The 19,339-nt window shown below is 41.6% G+C and overlaps 1 protein-coding gene across 1 annotated transcript; it reads right to left on the reverse strand.

Moving 5' to 3' along the window:
• Window positions 1-1,313: 1,313 nt before the first annotated feature.
• Window positions 1,314-17,721, reverse strand: LOC114442509 (alpha-1,3-mannosyl-glycoprotein 4-beta-N-acetylglucosaminyltransferase B-like). The gene is made up of 15 exons (XM_028416105.1): window positions 17,514-17,721; window positions 14,585-14,758; window positions 14,370-14,507; window positions 14,112-14,245; window positions 13,055-13,101; window positions 12,306-12,419; window positions 12,098-12,173; window positions 11,750-11,864; window positions 11,530-11,660; window positions 11,031-11,138; window positions 9,086-9,279; window positions 8,254-8,332; window positions 6,490-6,559; window positions 5,354-5,466; window positions 1,314-1,548 (listed from the first exon to the last, which is right to left on the reverse strand). The coding sequence occupies exons 1-15, from the start codon at window positions 17,602-17,604 to the stop codon at window positions 1,531-1,533; spliced, it is 1,602 nt and encodes a 533-aa protein (XP_028271906.1). The 5' UTR covers window positions 17,605-17,721; the 3' UTR covers window positions 1,314-1,530.
• Between the last annotated feature and the right edge of the window lie 1,618 nt (window positions 17,722-19,339).

Genomic DNA, 19,339 nt, shown 5'->3' on the forward strand with positions numbered 1-19,339 from the left:
TTGAATGAAAGAACACCAGAAGTTCATGGGGTCTCTTTCATCGATTCGTCATACATACATCCGTATGTATGGTAGAGAGGAAAGTGCGCTGATTCCACACACTATAGACATTAGTGTCTTTGCATTATAGTCCTGCACAGGTCCTGGTTTTGGAAGCCTGCATTCACAGGCATAGTCCTGACAAACGGAGCTGTACTCACAATTACACCTGGACTTAGTTAAAAACAAGTCAATATCATATTTCAATCTGGTACTTACCCAGTGCAGGACTGGGCATTACACTAAACATTTTATTGTGTCTGTTGCCATAGAGATTGAGGGCACCTGTGTCTTAAGAGTGGGTCCTGTAAATCTGTAGTTTGCATCTGTGAAAATCTGCATCCACAGATGTCCCCAGCTGGTAGTTCTGGTGTAGACCTGTACTGAAAGCAGAGAACAGAGCCAGGACTCCAGCAGTGGTAGTTGTGTACACTGCCCTGTGCTTAGTGAATAGGTCAGGATCACAAACTGATTTCTATGTCATGTTTTGTCTTGTAGCAAAGTAGAAACTAGCTTAAAGCTACTAAAAGTACTAAAAGTACAGAAACAGCTGAAAATACTAACATTTAAAAGTCTGAACCTGAGGTTTACACCCACAAGAGACTCAAACATTTTATACCATCACATCTTTTCTAAAAAGGTTTCTAACGTTAACTAATATAATTCTTCACAACCACACATTCTGATAGTGTGATGCCACCACTATCCGAGTAAGCTTCCAAAAATGTGCCAGATGGCTCAAAGGGACGTCAACTCCAGGACTACCGCGTGCCCTCAGGCTTCACTGGGTAGAAGCAGTTATGCTTTTTTAGGGAATACTTTTTGCAGATTAATCCAAAACTACTGCTAGGCAGCATTTGTTGCAGTAGGATCAGGCGTGTGGGTCAAAGATGGATCATGTTAAGAAACATGTTAGTTATTGCAACAGTGTGGCTCAGTGGTTTGTAGACTACAGTTGATTGTACAGTGGAGGCAGATACACTTTTTGGATTGGATGTATGATGCAACCTGTTTCTGTTGATGAAAGACACTTAACAGCTTTGCCTGATGTATAAGCCCCAACCTAATTCATGCTTTACCTTAAAGTGGAACTGTTACTAACAAAATTGTGCAACTTCATTTATCACCATGGTAAGGTCTGGGTCACAGTGCCAATGACAAACCTATTTTGCATTTGATTTGGTTAATAAAAAGCAGTTCAAACCTCCAAGGACAGTGTGATTTTTGTTATATATTTCTTTATTTGGTACAAAAAATACAGTGTAATAGTGCAATAAATTACTCCCAGGGTTGTCGGAGTCGATGAGCCATCAGTGTGGCCAGTTCACAAGAAGGGAGGACTCCCTTCCACATGTGATTACTCAGCAAACCCCAACCCCTCAGATTACAGTCACCGCTGTGTATGTGTAAGTGTCCAGCAGGTGGAGTAGTCTGTTCACTGGTTGATCCGCGTGTGAGGTAGAAACCAGTTTCCTTTTTTCTCTGTGGTCTTCAAACTTGAATGAACACCTGACAGACAGGAAAAGAGTGAGCATTAAACAACCACATACACCACACATGCACGCAGTCTATGACACTCTTCTAATACATATTCCACTCTGTCACACTGAAACTCAGCATGAAGGATGTTTCCACCTTCGCAGTGCCCGACGCCACCGACCTATGACCTATGTCTCAATTCAAAAGTGCAGTTTAATGCACTGTGTACTGTGTGAATGTTAGTAGTGTGGGGATGGCAAGGTAACATTTAACATGAGAGCTAATCTGGAGCTTATTATTACGGCTACATCGAGCCAATAAACATACTGATGTGTTCTTGACAATGAAAAATAAACACTATGAAGTTATATGGGATGTGCTGCTGCTGTTTCCACTGCAGCTGTATGTTCCCATGTTTGGTAGTGTGAACATGCTCAAAATGCCACACTACAGTTCTTTACTCTCCTATGCCTGTTCACAATCTCAGTTGTGCACTTAGATGTGTGCCTTTTTCCTATAAACTGTGCCGACTTGCTCTTCCACATGTCGGTTAATTTGGCTGCCAACTCAGAGGTGCAACAAAGAGTGAGCTTTCCACACAGGGCAGCGAGGCTTATTACAGACACAACATGAACAGACATGTGTGAACACAGCTGATTGACTTGAGACAGTGGCAGCTGTAGTTGTTCTTTGTTTCAAAACATCTCTACACTCCAAAATATTAAAACCTGACTACGGCGACAGTTTCCTCTGGTGCTGAATGCAGAGAAGTTCCTGTATGAGGAATTACAAGGCAGCAAACTCATGACAACGCTCGCCCCAGTCAGATAACTTTACTATTTCTTAACTATTTGTCTTCACAAATACAAACTATTTTCCAAACATTGCAGTCAGTGTACTTCTGTAACTATCTGTTCTACAACCATATTTAAAAGTTTGTACCTTTTAATTGTTTTATAAAAACACAATGAAAGTATTTATTTATCTGCGACCCCCCTTACTGCTTCCATAGGATTTAATAGGTGAGCTGCAGCAGGTGCTGCTGATCGTCAGTCCTTGATGAGCTGATCATCAGCAGGTGTACAGACCTCTATAAGAACAGATGTTTTGAACATTCAGGTGTGTGTTAGCACAATGACCAGAGAGAAAGACATGAACAATGGTGTTAGAGCAGCAGCTGGTGCTGCATCAATCTGAAAGACTTATAAAACCATTTCACACTATTTGGAGTTCAACGGTCTACAGAGAGAAAGATTATTCATGAGTGGAGACATTCAAGACAGCTGTCAGTCTGCACAGGAGTGGACGTCCCAGCTGATTCACTCCAAGATCAGAGGAACACAACAAACCAAGAGCTACAGGTCAGAGCCTGCAGACCTCACTGAGCATGCTCAGTGTTAACGTGACAGCACAGTCACAGTTTGTTTGAAGGGTTACCAGGAGACAGACTCTTCTGTCTAAAAAGCTCATGGAAGCAGGACTGAGGTTCACTAAACTGCATCTGAACAAAGAACAGCACTTGTGGAACAATGTCCTATGGACACATGAGACCAAAGTGGAGCTGTTTGTCCTAATGCATGTCTGCTGAAACCTTGCAGCCACAGGACCTGGACACCCTGCAGTCATTGAGTGGACCGTGGGACAAATGTGAGGGCATCTGTGTGACAGTTCAAGCTTGGTGGAAATGGGGTCATACAACAGGACATTGATCCAAAGCACAGCAGCTAATCTACATCAGAATGACTGGAATATAAAAGAATCAAGGTTTTTGAATGGACTAAGTCCAGACCTCAACCCAACTGAAATACTGTGCTGGGACCTGAAGATGAATTGATGCATAAGTGAATGGCCAAAAACATCAATGAACTGAAGCAATGAAAAGGAACGGTCCAAAGCTGCAGCCAAGGCAAATCAGCTTTGCATTTCTCTACACCAATGATTTTACAGTTTTACTATAGCACTATTACAGCCCCCCTAGACATGCTTAAACAAATGTGCACTTACAAATACAAAGAAATCCCACAAATCATGTCACATGTCAAAAAAGTATCAGTATGAGAAGGCTCCAGGCTGTGGACAGGACAGGGAGCATTCATTATTAGGAGCACATCAACACAGTCACAGTCATTTTACCTGATTATTACCTGATTGTGATGATCTTTCCAGAAAATAAATGAAGCCATAGGCAGTTAATTAGATGTTATGGCCTATTCAGTTTATGTCGATTTATTTCGTTTTTTACCTAAAAATGTGTTTTATTGTAGTAATTTTTGTTTATTTAATGAATACTACTAATAAGTAATGATTAACTAAATTAGTGTTGTCTGTAAAATGTGCATAAGGAACTCCTGAATCAGCCTGATTAAACAATGACTCACACAGACACATTCCACTTCAGCAGACAGTATCCTGCTGAACAACCTATGTACACTGGGCATGACCAGGCACCTCAGTAAACAAGTAGAACAGGTACCTTCCATACATGTGTGCAAAAATACAATCAACATTTTGAAGCTTTTCACCCACACTGTTTGCCATGAGCCATACAAAATGCGTCTCCTCCACAGCCAGTAAACCCAGATAGCAAAATCGGTGCGGCCCAGATCGGGCTTACTTATGCAGAGACAGCATTCAAACTCCAGCGATCCACATCGGTTTGCCACATCTGAGCCACAAGCGGAGCCACAGCCACATCTCCACCAAAAATGAACCAAATACATGATGTGGGTCACTTTAGGGCCACACAGAGAATGCCATGTAAAGGAAAGCACATCTTAGCCAAAAGAGGCCCACATTAGATAATTTAGGGCCAAATTGCTATTTTACCTGTGGGCCAATAGAGGCTCACGTCCATTTGATCAGGGCCACACCAATGCCAGTAGTGGGCCACATTCACTTGCTATCTGGGGAGAATGGACTGTATGCAGGTGAGTGAATGAATGCCAGGTAATAAACGTGTGCTCGCGGTCTCACGTGTATGGACAAGAACTGACTGAGGGCGCGTTAGATATGGATGTGTATGGATGAAAGAAGGGGCCTCCACAGTCAGTGATGGGGATGCTCCATCAAAAGCTCATTTGATGTTGGGCTGTGTTAGTGAAGTTGTCAGCTCCTTGGTTTGTGTTCATAAGCTAAATTATCTGTGGACATCGTTGTTTCTAGGATACGCTGCCTCATTTCCACCAGTGTGTAAGTAAATATATACTGTAGGTATTGACAGGGAGGCTTCAGCAAATTTTAACAGTGGTGGGACAGTGCCTCTCAAATGTAGGGGAGGCGGAGAGCAATTTCCCCTTAAACTCCATTGTGCTGCTTCAAGGCATTTTTTCCATTTGATATCTTAAACCTGAGACATGGGAGCATTAGCATAGCTGCAGTCCAGCTTCCTGCTGCTATCATTTAATGAGGCTCGGTGTCGGTGCGATGCCTCACGTGCCACCTGTGCTCTGTGTAAATTGAAGTTTCCTGCTCCTGCCAGGAAGTCCCATGCAGCACAGCATATGGAACGCAGCCAGCGTGGGTAATGAAAGTTTGTCCTGCTTTACATGTCACAGCAGATGAAGATGTTAATCAAGTCTGGCCTGTTCTTGGCAATGAAACAGTGTGTGCCTTATTCCCAGGTACTCAGCGGAGTATGTGGTCAGATCAGTAGGTCAACACATACAATAAGTATGACCCAAAGCTCATTTAGTCAGCTGAAAGCACTGCATGCTAAATGTTTTGGTCCTCTGTATTAGGACTGTACATGTCCTGCTGCTTTAAGCACGCACACGAATCAAAATGTAGAATGCAGATCCAGGTAAAAACATGGTGAGGATAAGAACTTGGGTCAGACCTCACTCAGTAGAGCCCAGACGTCAGAGTCAGACTGAAACACCAGGCGCAGGGCGGAGACGGGCTGCAGTGCTTCCTCAAGCTGACCTTCAGCTACTCCGTTCTCAAAGGCACCTGAAACGACAGCAGCGTGCTGAACATCTTCATTTAAAATAACAATGGATAAGCTGAACCAAATGCAGTCTGTACACTGACAGCATGTCATGGTTCTGGTTTCCGCACACTGCCCAAAGTAAATGCCTGATTGTAAATGTATCTATGAGGCAAAATGGGGCAACGATCATGGCTCAGAACCTGAGATCACATAGATCTTTACCATTTGGAATCAACAGGCCCAGGAGCATGAGAGAGTCTCCTAAAAGGGGCAGGGCCATGTGAGGAACGCGTCTTATCTCTTAACATTCTTTGGTCTGATATTATGATAAAACCTTTGCTGGCCAGCTAACGAAATGACTCAGCATGTTACATTAAAAAGTAGTACGGGCTCTTCCTTTGGAATCAATAGAGGGACATCAACATCAAATCTAGTCCTATGATCTATTTGTCATCAGGGCCTCTGCATGGCAACTCGTATGTACTCAAAGACTATAGACAACTGCTAAATCTGAATCAGTGGACACTGTACAATTTATAATGCAAGTTTATGAAACAGGCCTGCAGGGAACTGACGATGTGAAATGTGACCTCCTGCAGTTAAAGTAGCATAATGCTTCCACAATACATTTAGCACCAAACATTAGAACATACATAGTTTCTCTGTCCATGGGCGGTTGTGTGTTAGTCACTTTGATTCTTTGAGTGCTGTCTCTGCATTTTCTACTGGCAGTCCTGTCATCAGCAGGATGTGGCTGAGTTTGTGTAATAATCTTCCTTTATTCCTGGAAAGTGATCAAACAAGCAATGCTGACATCACCACTCAGCTGTGTTTCCATTACTTCAGAGGTCATGCGAAGGACACATGCATTTCATTCTTGCATACATGGACTTTTAACCAACACCCACTTAGAGTTGTCTTCGTGTTAGGAGGATTTACTGTTTGTCCAAATGAAAGACTGTGCTCACAGAAGCCTCATTCCCTAACACTGGGCTGATGTATCTGTGCTGTTATTATTACCTGATCTGTTGTCATGTACTTACCAATTATAATGAAGCCATTATCTGATTCTTTATAGTGGGAGGATGAGCCAAGTTTGTCTTTTGCCAACGCCTGAAAGAAGAAAAATATCACTTCTTTAGCACAGCAGTACTTAATGCGATCTTTCACTGTTATCATTTAAATGTTTACAGTTAGCTTAGCTTAGTTACTATGACACACATTTAAGGAAAAAGATCACTGTCAATGTCACCCAAGCTGAAGCCTTTAATACAAGCAGCACCAACAGTACACACCCACAGCACTGTTCTACCTGCCTAAGGCCTCTTGTTTAGTGACTTCTATAGTCCACACTGATCCTGCCCTACACTCCCTCTATTATCTAGAACATAGGGGACATACTGATAACCCTCCTGATGTAGACGAGACATGTACACCTGTGAATACATTCCGTACAAAGGCAGCGTTTTAAAACTGATGAATGATTCTTGCACTGTACTTTCCACATGTCATGTTTACCACTAGGCTTTTTAAATATTTCCTTGCCTGATATAGGATTTCAGCAGCTCAGCAGATTCAGGTACAGAATGTAGCTGGAATGTTTTTAGACATTAGTCCCAAATTTATGAGAGAAACAGACCCATGTTCTCTTTTTTGTTGATTCCAGTTATACATTTTATTTAAACTTCTACAAATCAAGTCTATGTTATTATCTAATTATTAACAAATCAAAATAATAATCTAATGCTTCACTTACTACAGAAATGTACAAAGATAAACATCATCAACAAAGATGACAAAATGGAACAGTCTTATTATTAAAGTCATCCATCTATTACATTTATGAAAAACTAAAAATAGTAAATACACATTATGTTTTCCAGAGTCATAGATTAAGAAAATATTAAATAAAAGCAGCTGTTTTTTTAAAGACATAAATATATAAGAGAATAGATAGAAAAGATAAATATGTATATCTTCTGCATATAAAAATACAACAAGTAACAATACACAAAAAATACAAATATATTTTACATTTGGATTGTCCCTTAAAATAACCCCTGAAGGTTTTATTTTATGATTCAGATTTCTCTTTTGTAGTTTGTGTTGAGAGGCTTACATTTTACATGTACCACTGCTGCTCATTCACAGGCACGCACCGTGAAACCACAAACCTGCTCACAAAACTCTGTCAGGAGTCGGTGATATTACACCAAATACAGTGATGACACAGCCATACCTCAGCCTAAGGCTACCACGCAGAGGTTAACAGCCCAGGCTATTCATAGTCCAGGGGGTCCTCTCCTCTCCATCCTCTGCTGACTATGGCCCACTACTGATTTATTTTGACTACACTCTTCTTTGCTGACTGTTTTATGTTTAACTGGAATGCGCTGTAATGTACTTGTGATGCGGCTGATTCATTTTTCCTGTCAGAAAGTGGTTCAGTTTGCATCTGCTGCTGTTCTTTCACTTGCAATGTGAAGCCTTTAGCTCATCTTGTGTAACGTGGTTCCCCTCTTATCTTGGCCATAGTGATTCCATGTCTGTCTAACTTTACCCAAAGGTCACCCAAGGCATGACCACTTTTTCCCTTTAGTGTGTCAGAAGTGTCAACTGACACGTAGTCCCCCCCACACAAACAGCCAGAGGGAGGCAGAGAGGTGACAGCAGATAGCTTGTTGTGGTACCTGTTTCCTGTCGCTTTGCTATTCTTTCCTAGGCATTAACACCTGAGATGAAAAACAAGACCTGCTCCATGGCAGAGATGGAACCAAAGAACACAAACACACATACGGGTTGCTTACAGTGCCAGGCAGTACTTCCACTGTTGTATTGTAGAACTTATCTCCACTGGTTTCGATATTTCCACTCCGAAACAGGTACCTACAAAAACATCACAAGTCTGCACTGAAATGTTATTCTAAAAAAAAACATTTTGTGTTACAGAAAATAAAACTTTAGCTGATGGCAAACATGCTTGAATCTTTTGTTCATTTAGTTGTATATTGTCTGACTTTTGTGAATATTGGCCTATAATCAATACATGTCTGTCAATACATTTTCAGTTGCTCCCTCTTTAGGAATCATTTACAGAAGATGACCAGCTTGATTACCAGGCCTTTAAAGTACACAAAAACCCTGCCCGTAAGACATCAGCACACACACACACACACACAGACAGACACACACACACACCTTATAATGATGATGAGAAATTGAGAAAAAGCCAAAGGGGGTTTGGCCAATTTTCCCAATAACACCTTTTCCTCCAATAACATTATACGGTTATACATGTTTGTATAAACGTTTCAGTACAATACAATTACTTTATTAGACATTGTTCACTGCTCATGTGAAAGGTGTAAGAACTGATGTTTTTTAAATACAGATGTCTGACAGGTCATTTGCTTCCACACTGGAACACAGTGTATATAACAGTAAGATGAGGATGATGGCTGCCCTCACAGTGACTGTGTGATAGGAAAATTTGTTCTATTTTTGCTTCTATTTGCATTTACATAATGAACAGGATCTGTATTTCTGCAGATTTCCTGGGTACTGAGTGAGGAGCTATAGCTCCGCCTTCCTTTGGATCATCCATTGACATACAACATTTGTTGATATTTTGAAACTGACCTGGATATGTGTATAGGCTGAGGGAAACTAATGAGGACATAGTCACCCTGGACAGGTGTTAATGCCCAGAAGAAGTCCTCCCCTTTGTAAGACCTGACCAGACTGTGCTGCTGGTAATGCTTCAGGCTGCTGCTCAGCTCTGCAGCCGGGTTATCGTGGGCCTGGTACAGTGTCTGCTTCCCAAAGTCCTTATCCTGGAGAGGATAGCACAGATAAACACAAAATGCATGTGTTCGTTTCTACCTAAAATCACCTAGTTTCCATGGCACATTGTTTATTCATGGCCTACTCTCACGTCTTTGGGATGGGACCGAAGCTTCTTTTGCTAAGAAAAGGTCGCTGGCCTAGATGGTGGCTGCTAATTAGTGTGAGATCGGTGTTTGGACAATGAAAGCCCTTGGCATTAGACCAGCAGGGCCACTGCAGTGTAACACAGCAGATATGATGATATATTAGCAGCTGTCCATTACAATACTGTATGTACAGTCCCGTATGCTAGTCTTACAAGTAAATTCTGTACATCTATATCTATTCACTAAATGAGCCAATCACACAGCAGCAACCACATGTGCATGTAGAAAAATGACCTGCTAAAGTTTAAAGCTTCAATCAATGAACCTTTATTTATAAAGCGCCTTACTACAACCGGCGATTGTCCAAAGTGCTTTACTCATAAAATACAATTCAAAGCAAAGTGCAGAACTAAAAACAGTAATAACGAAATAATAAAACAGATAAAAGAATATCAGCAAGACAATAAAAACAGAAAAAGGGGATAAAAGTGCCACAGTGATGTTTTAAAAGCCGTCCTGAACAGGTAGGTCTTATATTAAAGCTTCAGAATAGGGGAATGCCACAGTGTTACTACTTCTACCAGGATGACGCTCAGATCATATCTAGAAGTTTAGATCATCTAAACTGCTTTCATGCAACGAGCTCCCTGCACTCCTCCTCCTGGCCTCCACAACCAGCAGATCGCACTCTGTTAGGCACTGTTGGAACGTGGTAGAATGGGAGGATGCACTTCAAACCTCCTCAGTGATGTTAACTGTGTATATGTTCATATGTGTCGCTTTATGTGTCAGCATATAAGACTTCTTATTGTATATACTGTAGTTATTGACCCTTCTTTCATATATGCTGCTGCTACTTCAGCCTAATTTCCTTATGGGGATTACTACAGTAAATCTTAATCCTAAGCATGCATGCTCCCTCACGTAGCATAGATCTATGATCCACCCAGGTACAAGCAGACCTGTAAAAACGCATGTACAGTATACTATTCCACCCATACAGCTGCCCTGCTATCTGCTAAATCTTACTGCTAGACCAGCCATTCTCACCTATTGTAATAGTACATAAATAGAGAAAGCTTCCATGACATGCTCCATACTGTGTATGTTGTTCCAAATAAAGGGTAACTGGGTGTGGAGCTGGAAGCTTGCCATTTTATATAACATTATATATAACAAGGGCTTTAATAATGCAAAACGTTACGCTGAAACATAATGTAAATGTTTGTGCTATTTAAAATATACCTCTGTATTGTTGTCATGGATGAGGAAATGATAATAGCTGCCAAGACTTTGGCTTCACTCCCATCCTCAGAGGTTACCAACACGGCAGGCTCATTGTGCCTACCGCGGGTATGTTACAAGATTTCAGGATGATAAAGAATAACTTACCAGCTGTACATAGATATTATAATATCATTGAAACCATAGAAAAATGAATAGCATTGTAGTTGGGGGATGTTTTTTGGAAGTACTGCTGCAACACTACACTTTGTTTTGAAAACATATTGAACACAGCGTCTGTCTGACAAGTTGACCCTGTCTGTAGTAAAAGGTGAACAACCTGCAGTTTGGATAAAAGTGTTATGTTAGCTAGACAGCGACTGTCACTTTTCAGTATGGCACAGGCGTTAGCGTACACACACACTTACCTTGAGATGTTGTAGCTTCCCTGGCAGAGAGGAGTGGAGGCCTACATGCTGGAAGAGGGAAGGCTTGTACCTCTGCTTGAGCAGTTCCTTCTGTTTGTCACAGTCGTTCTGCATTAGATAAAATGAACAGCAGGTGACCACACGGCATGCTATTGTATTTATATTTATTGAAAAATAACATATTAATTGTGTCTTATGTGTGTCCTGATGGTCTGTTTGAAAAACACCATCCCTACAGTGAGGCATGGTGGTGGCAGCATCCTGTTCTGGGATGGTGTGTAGATTTATAGTAAAAAATGATTGTAGCCAAACACAGAACAGTCCATGAAGAGAACAGTGTGCAGCGGCCTGTGACTGTGGCATCAGTTTACACACAACCACCCAAAGCATACAGCTAACACATGTTTTGCAAATGTACTTTTTATTGATATATTTGCACACATGCACACATTAAAGCATCTGTTAGGGGCATTTTTAACTCCCAGTAGCACCGACTTACTTTGTCCTTCTCGGGGTTGCAAACTTTCACCCACAGAATGTGATCCAACAGCCAGTCTATAGGTTTGTCTCTGTGGAACATCAGGAAGAACTCTGCGATCATTGGGAGGTCACAGGTCCGAAACATCTTGCCTGGACAATTGCACATTAATACAAGTTGTTGTAAAAAAACAGTTAAGCAGATTTACCACAACCAATATACTATATGTACCCAAACACACCTATAAATCCAAGCTGGGAGAACTCCAAGAAGAACCAGTCCATTGAAGCCTTCTGCTCCACAAAGATCTTCATGTCACTGTAGTAGCTTGCCTTTGCAACGACATCATCTTCTAACTGGAAAACAGGACAAACACATTCACTCCAGCAATCCCTCACCTGGAGGGCCATCAGTTCGTCCATTTGTTTCAAATGTTTCTATGTGGCTTTAATGACACAGTTACTTACATAAAACACACCACACAGTCAGCTACTATATGAATGCCCAGTGCTATACATGAAGGTATAAAGTACAGTGACATCTGATTACTCTGTCTTATTTTGTTTAATGGCAGCAGTATGATCCCCACCTGAACATAATAGGCTCCTTTGTCCTGAGCATAGATCATGAGGAAGCTGAAGTCCAGGTTCTGCTTTGTTCGCCATCTGAAAACAGCCGACCGCAGACACATGAACACATTGACTTCTTACCATTTACTTTCCTTATAGTTACTGCTCCATATTTATCAGCACAATATTTACACCATTAATAAATACAACACTTTAGGTGAAATGTACTTGACTCTATCCTGGGTGTCACCGAAGGTCTCTCTGAGGCTGGTGAAGTCGGGGTAGTAATACTGCGAAGGGGAGACCACCTCCAGCAGTCCAGACTGCGCCTCTTTGGGAAAACTGCAAAGAACGAGCTGCGGTGAACTATAAAATTACAAACCTGAATACAAAAAAACTGATGAAAAAGACATGATACGTTTTCGAAATAAGAGCCTGAAAATCCTCTTAGCTGTAAAGTGTTGTTATTATTATTCTAAAGTGATATTATTCTTGTTGACAACACTGGCGTTAGACTAATATATACGCATTTTGTGTCCTTAGCAAATGATAGATGTACACATGAGTAACATCAATCGATAAGGTAATGTCACCGCGAACGCTTACTTCTCTTTAAAACAAACACAACATTTTCCTTTTTGGTGAAGTTATATGTGATGCGATAATATGACGACTGAAAATAAAACCCAACACAGGAAAGACACAGCTACATCACTGCCCCCTTCTCACCTGCTCTATTGCTTTGTGAAAAGCTTGACAATAAAACCCCCACATACCAACATACAATACAAACCTGCTACAATAAACCATAATAAATCTGACGTACTTCCTTTGAAAGATATAAGATAGATTTCAGATTAAAAAAACAAGCTTCACAGGAGAAAGCTGTAGGCAACACTAGACATGAAACCGAAGAGCAGTGTGAGTGTGATATAATAATGAAACTGCCCCATGGGAGCTCATCTAAAGTCACTCACTTCTTCCTAATGGTCTCTGCGACGCTGCTCACATAGCCTGAGTCTGTCTGAAATGGAAAGGGAGAAGGCCAGTGATATAGGGGGAATTCTGCCATGGTTAGTTAACACCAAATGACGAGGTATGCTAAATGCTTTTGCAACAATGAAAAGAGTATCATCGGGTCTTATCGGGTGAGACTGACCCATTGTGCTCCTCCCTCCAAGGCCAGACCTCGTATAACCAGTTTCGGCAGATGTGAGGTTGACGTAGTCTCCTTTTATTTAGCATGCATATATGTATTGATACAACGTTTGACACAGCTGGTCGAGTTGCATTTAAAGGTGATTGTTTGAAAATGTCTAATACATTATGATCCATAACTGCACCCTGACCTGCTGTGTGCCATAACAATCATGCACGAGCTTGAATGTGAGTGTGACTGAGATAAGAAAGGATTCAAGCATGGCTTTTGATTGATAATGATATTGTGACACTACAGTCAGGAAATAACTTGAAGTTTTTCCTTAATGTATGATATCAGCCTTAGATAAGTTTATGACAGCCGCTACCGGCTGTGTTCCTCATGATCATACATTTATGATGCTGTGTTAATCTGGTTTTTGTGGCTGTAGTGATGCAGATAGCGTAGACAATGCTAGTTTTGCAGATGGTTTGTTACAAAGGACTGGTTAAGTAAATGTTTAGATTTATTCTGCTGAAGTAACACTTAAAAGCTATAACCAGCATCACAAAAATGCCAAATCTCAAAAGATTTGGTGTGTTTGTCGGAAGAATACAATGTTGGTGTGTGATTTGTTTGAAAGAAGGATTGTGATTTGTGGGAGTTTGTGATTTTGTGAATCCGAAACTAAAGAATTGCAGTTTAAACACAAAGCATCGGTGAAGCTAAGCTGAGAAGGCTGGAACTGGCTGAAACCAGAAAGAAGCATTTAGTTCACACACAGCATAGATATCAAGACACATCTTCTATGTAATGCTTACAAAGAAAAGTGCTTTCTAAGTTTTCCCTGAGGTCGAAACCTGAAATAAAACCAACCTGTATGTTTGTCAGCATACCTCTGCAACAAAGACGATGATGAGGAGATCTTGGCTCTGTGGGGGAGTCAGACTGTAGAGCAGGGAGCTGAGTGTGTTCATCAGGTAGCTCTGCTTCTCTCGCTTCACTGTAGGAATGCCCAACACCAAAGACACTAAGGGAGTAATGCACACAGGGACAAAGGACCAGGGATGAGATCACACAGTAAACACAATCCCAGAGCGTTCATACGTAGTAATGGTGTGCATGTTTATGTTTGTGCGGGGAGTGCTTGATACCGTTTTTGCGCCCATGTCCCAGCACCACGTTAGGTACGAGGCTGTCTGGATGCTGTCTGAGGTGGGGCATATAGAGGTAAATGCTGGGCTGAAGGAATGTTTGCTGGTCTGAACCCACTTTCAGCTGCCTCACTGTTTCTGTTCAAAGCAAGAAAGAAACAACTTGATAAAATTATAGATAAAACATGTCTACTTCAACTGGGTCCTCCACCTACCTGTGGGGCTGGTGTCGTTGGTAGTAGTGTTACTGACAGGATGGCTGATGTTGGCTGGTTTGGAAATATTCTTCAGCTGTTCCAGGATGTTGCTGAGATCTCTGCTGACCTGCCCTCCCAGCTCCTCTGCAACCAACAGGCGCTCGTACAGGCTCTGTAGGTCTGGTCCCTGACCTGGGACATTAGGCAGAGTTTCAACAATGATCTGTTTTAAGAAAGTGACCTCAGGCCAGCAAGAGAGGACATAAATCTTCCTTTACTGCTTAAATAGCACTCACACAATGCTTTGCCAAGTCAAATGATGCCTCAAGTACCTTCAATAATCAATATTTTAAGTCCTAAACACACACAGCACAATTCTATCCCTTCTCCAGAACACCTTATCTCTAATCTAAAGACACTTTTCAATGATATAAGAGATAACCCTTTATTAGAAATTCACAGTGGAATATTACTATTCCAGCAGGAGTGTGGCTGATTAAAATCAGTAAAACCCAACACCTTGTTGGCAGTGGACTAAATGTTATGTAACGTTTGACTGAAAGTCATTTGGAAATGTGACTTCAAAATCTATTTGTGCTGTTAGCACAACAGAAAGCCAAACAAGGACTTACTGACACTATCTGTTACTTCCTTTTTCTTTGTGAGTTACACAATATCCTCCTCCAGCGTCTTTAAGTCTACATCTGCCAACTGTCGGTGACTATAAAGCTTTGACGGAGGAGTAAAATTATCTGAGTGAAACAGATCAAGCACAAGTACAGGCCACAAAAGGAGTCGTGTAGCACTTTAGATGCGTTGACAGTAACTGCACAGAAACACTAAACATGTGTGTAGGACTTTCCAGTAGAAAGCTTTATTTCCTGATGTGGGCGTGGGAAGTTTAAAGTGCTGCGTTATGTGTGTGACTGTAGTAGTTTCATGACTGTTGGATGCATACATGAGTGACGCAACTGCGGAATCGCAAGAAGTGGCTCTACAACAGGAGCCCCCCCCCCCCCCACACATTTGTAATGCTTCCTACACCACTGGGACAGAAGATGTATCTATGGCTCTTCTCCATCGCCATAAATCAGGGATTGATCTGGTATTTTTCAGCCATAGACTATTTTATATGTTTCTTGTACTTCACTGGTGTTTGGAAACAGAGGGCGAGAAAGCAGCACTCAGACTGATGAAGAGACGAAGGAGAGTCCTGTCCAGGAATCTATTGAGGAAGATGTATGTTGGCCCAACGGATGGAGCCCCTGGTGATCAGGCTGAATCACCTGGTTCTCGGTATCCATATGTGAAGAAGTCTCTGCAGCAAATGTTTGAGCCTGCCTACGCTCAGCTGACCTGTGTCCTGTCCTGCCTTGGGACAGCGCCCCTGAGCCATGTGAGCAGCAACCTCTGTACCAGGTGCTCAGCAGGGAGTTCGACTTTGGGACTGATCGCATCATTGAAAGAGCTGAAAACCTTGACGTGTGCCAGGCAGTTGCGGGCTCCATCCAGATTCTGACACAGCATTTGTATGAAGCGAAACAGTCTGACAGAGAGTCAGTCTTCTTCAGCTCCAGATCAGAGGAGGTCAAAGTTCTCAGAGAGTTTTCTGACGTTCTGCTACGTAATCTTTTCTCCAAATCTCTCTTGGACAGCGAAGTCATCCGATGTGCCTTAAATGAGATTATTAAATGTTTTGGAACCGCTGGTTACATGGCTATCCGACCCCGACAACCTGAACCTGGGGGTGAGCCACCTGGACCAGCTGGGGGTGAGCCACCTGGACCAGGTGGGGGTGAGCCCGCTGGACAGCGTGACCCCTAATAGTTCACCTGATAGTTCCTAATGGTTTCTAATAGAAACTAAAAGTTTCTGAAAGTTCCTAATAGTTCAGCTGAAAGCTAGTTCAGCTCACAGTTCATGTAGTATGTGTGTCTGTGTGAAATAAAGAGTGGAAACTACGAGTTGTATCCGCCGTGTTTGTTCCGACAACCCGTCCAGAGGGGAGACTAATGAGGAGTAAATCTGGACGTGGATGTGAGTGGATGAAATGTTAATGTTTTCACTTTGTAAATCGAGAAATTATTTAATTAGGATCGGATCGGGACTCGGTATCAGCAGATACTTAAAATGAAATGACTCTGACGCGAGGGCAAAAAAACCTGATCGGGACATCCCTAGTATTTACTTCTAAACATATAAAAAGTAAGTGGTGAGTGATTGTTATGTGGGAATCATTACAGTTCAAACCACAGTGTGTGTAAGATCCCTTCTTAGATGTGAAAGACTGATAAAGTCACACTGGAAACCATTACTTTAAGCTTTTTACCAAAGATAGCTCTACAAGATCTTCAATCAGAGGGGTTAGTATTGACCACAGTGTTTTTTCTTCTGTGTACTGCCATCTCCATAGTTACAAGTGTGTTGTTGCAACCCTCAATTCCATGCCCACTTGACCCATTGAAACCACAGCCAGGTAAAGCATAATGGTAATATTGTATTATTCATGCCATGTTTAGAGGGTCATCAGACCCCTGAAGCTCTGTATCCATGAGCTCAGCCCAGTGATTTAGTTTGTTGAACCACTGCTCCGTGAAAAGGCCAAGAAAACACAGAGGAGGAAGAAACCTACGTGAGCCCAAGTAAAGCTTCAAGATAAGATAAGTAACATAAGGTAGAAGGACCAGCCTGCACTGTAGGCACAGTATTACGTCACGTTTAGATAACATAAAGTCTGCTTATAACAAGAAAAAGTCTTCGTTGAACGTTTTACTTTATGACAGCGGTTGAGCCACAATATACCTGAAGCTTGTCAAGTGCTGTATGTAAAACCAGCAAACACATTCAGCTGTCACAACATCAGAAAATGTAAAGTGTACTTGTTTTGTGTTTTTTTATTGAATTAGACACTAAAGTTTTCTAAATTAAAACACATTAGGTCACTTACCTCCATGACTAGGAATCGATTTAATCCAAGTTACCGACACAAAACAAGCGACAGCCAGCAGGCATCCAAACCTGAAGGAGTAAAACCTCATTTCATCGCTCACTGCTGTCTGTCCGTCTTTGTTTGACGCCGCCGGCTCCCAGCGGGCAGCAGGTGGATGTGGCGCTGAGCGGCGCAGGCAAAGTGCAGGTAATGGGAGAGGAACACTATTGGCTGGTGACAAACGTGACTCTGACTACGTCAGAAACACTAAAGCATGCATACCTGTACCTGTTTACCCTCCTGAGGACCACAGGTGTCACTGTCACTGACATGTGGACGTGACAAACACATGCTGGAGCGGCCAGTAATGGGCCTACAGCGACATCTGCAGGTCAAATTACAAAACGAGTCCTGTCAGCTAATCAATAGACCTTTGCAAAATAATTGGCATTTATAAGGGAATATATTAAAATATTTTGTCGTGGGTGGTTTAATGGGTATTTCCTGTAAGGCGAAAGAAATCCAATACATTTCACTTCGTTTAAAAGGTAGATTAATGTTGCATCATAGTAACACGGCTACTTCTTGTGTAGAACGTTTTTTTAATTACTGATCCGTCAACAAAAATTTATAATATTGTCTACATTGTCCAATCTGCACTTTGTGGCACAAAATTAAAACAAACACCATTAGAAAATGCATGTCTGTATTCCGGTACCTCTGTATATATATACATTTGTCGACCTTTTCGTCACATGGGGATGTAGCTCAGTGGTAGAGCGCATGCTTTGCATGTATGAGGCCCCGGGTTCAATCCGCCAACACGAACAATACAACTTTTTCGTTTTTTTCGTTTTGTTTTTTAAAGAAAATACGCAGTTGAACGGTAGGTTTGCCCTCCAAAATAAAAGGATAAATAGCTAAAGCTAAAACATAAAAAATCTTTTGATTTTTTTTTATCTTGTCTGTTTGTTTTATTTATTGTGTGGTGCCTTTGAGTGCCGAGAAAGTCGCCTACAAATAAAATGTATTCTTATTATCATTGTTATTATAAGGCTACAGCGACATCTGCTGGTTGAATCACAGAACGCTGTCCTGTCAGTTCAAACAGAAGTAAACATGCTTTCTTAAATGAAATCCACTGTTGGTACTTATTTACCTACTCACCAACATTAGCAAATTTCAGCATCACTTTATTCTAAACATAATATTGATTAGAGGTTCTACATATATGCTGCAGTATGTGTGTAGATATTTACTTGCAGGTTTATACGTGGTAATGTGGTGTCAAATTTGTTGCCCAAAAGGTGTTTGTGGTATCTAGATCATAATTGTATAACCTACACCCAAAGTAATGGATAGTCTGAAGGAGTCAAAGAAACTGTAGCCAAATGCTTTTGAAGTTCACCCAAAACACATGCTATAACTAGCCCTCACTTTCCTAACAGTGACTTCAGCACAGGCCAAGAGTATCTTGACAGATGTGGCTATAGCACAGGTCTGCTGCAGCCTATTCTCAGAACACACACATCGTTCACTGAAGTCCAAAGTGACAACAATGATCACACTAATCATCTGGTTATGTGTCTTGAGAAAAATGTTCTCTGTGTCAGTGGATGTGTGTTGTAATGAGAGTCCTAAATGGAATTTGACAATAAAGCTTTGTGATCAGCTCTGACATCCACATTAGTAATCAGTAAACCTAGACCTCCCCTCTTGTCCTCCCTGGTGGTTTACCACCATATGATCACTAACCACCACAGGCCAGCTCTGTCCCTGTCTGTGTCTGTTTATGTCTTCTCCAGTCTTGAGAAGTAAAAAAAAAACTGTAATGCAGATGTGTG

The sequence above is a fragment of the Parambassis ranga genome, chromosome 10 (assembly GCF_900634625.1).
Source record: "Parambassis ranga chromosome 10, fParRan2.1, whole genome shotgun sequence".
Taxonomy (NCBI): Eukaryota; Metazoa; Chordata; class Actinopteri; family Ambassidae; genus Parambassis; species Parambassis ranga.

Coding starts and splice junctions, on each gene's coding strand:
- LOC114442509 (XM_028416105.1), bottom strand. CDS start 17,604: ATGAGGTTTTACTCCTTCAGGTTTGGATGCCTGCTGGCTGTCGCTTGT. Junction 14,246..14,369: donor GGGACATGGGCGCAAAAACG/GTATCAAGCACT, acceptor TTACTCCCTTAG/TGTCTTTGGTGTTGGGCATT. Junction 5,467..6,489: donor TAATGGCTTCATTATAATTG/GTAAGTACATGA, acceptor CTGTCGTTTCAG/GTGCCTTTGAGAACGGAGTA.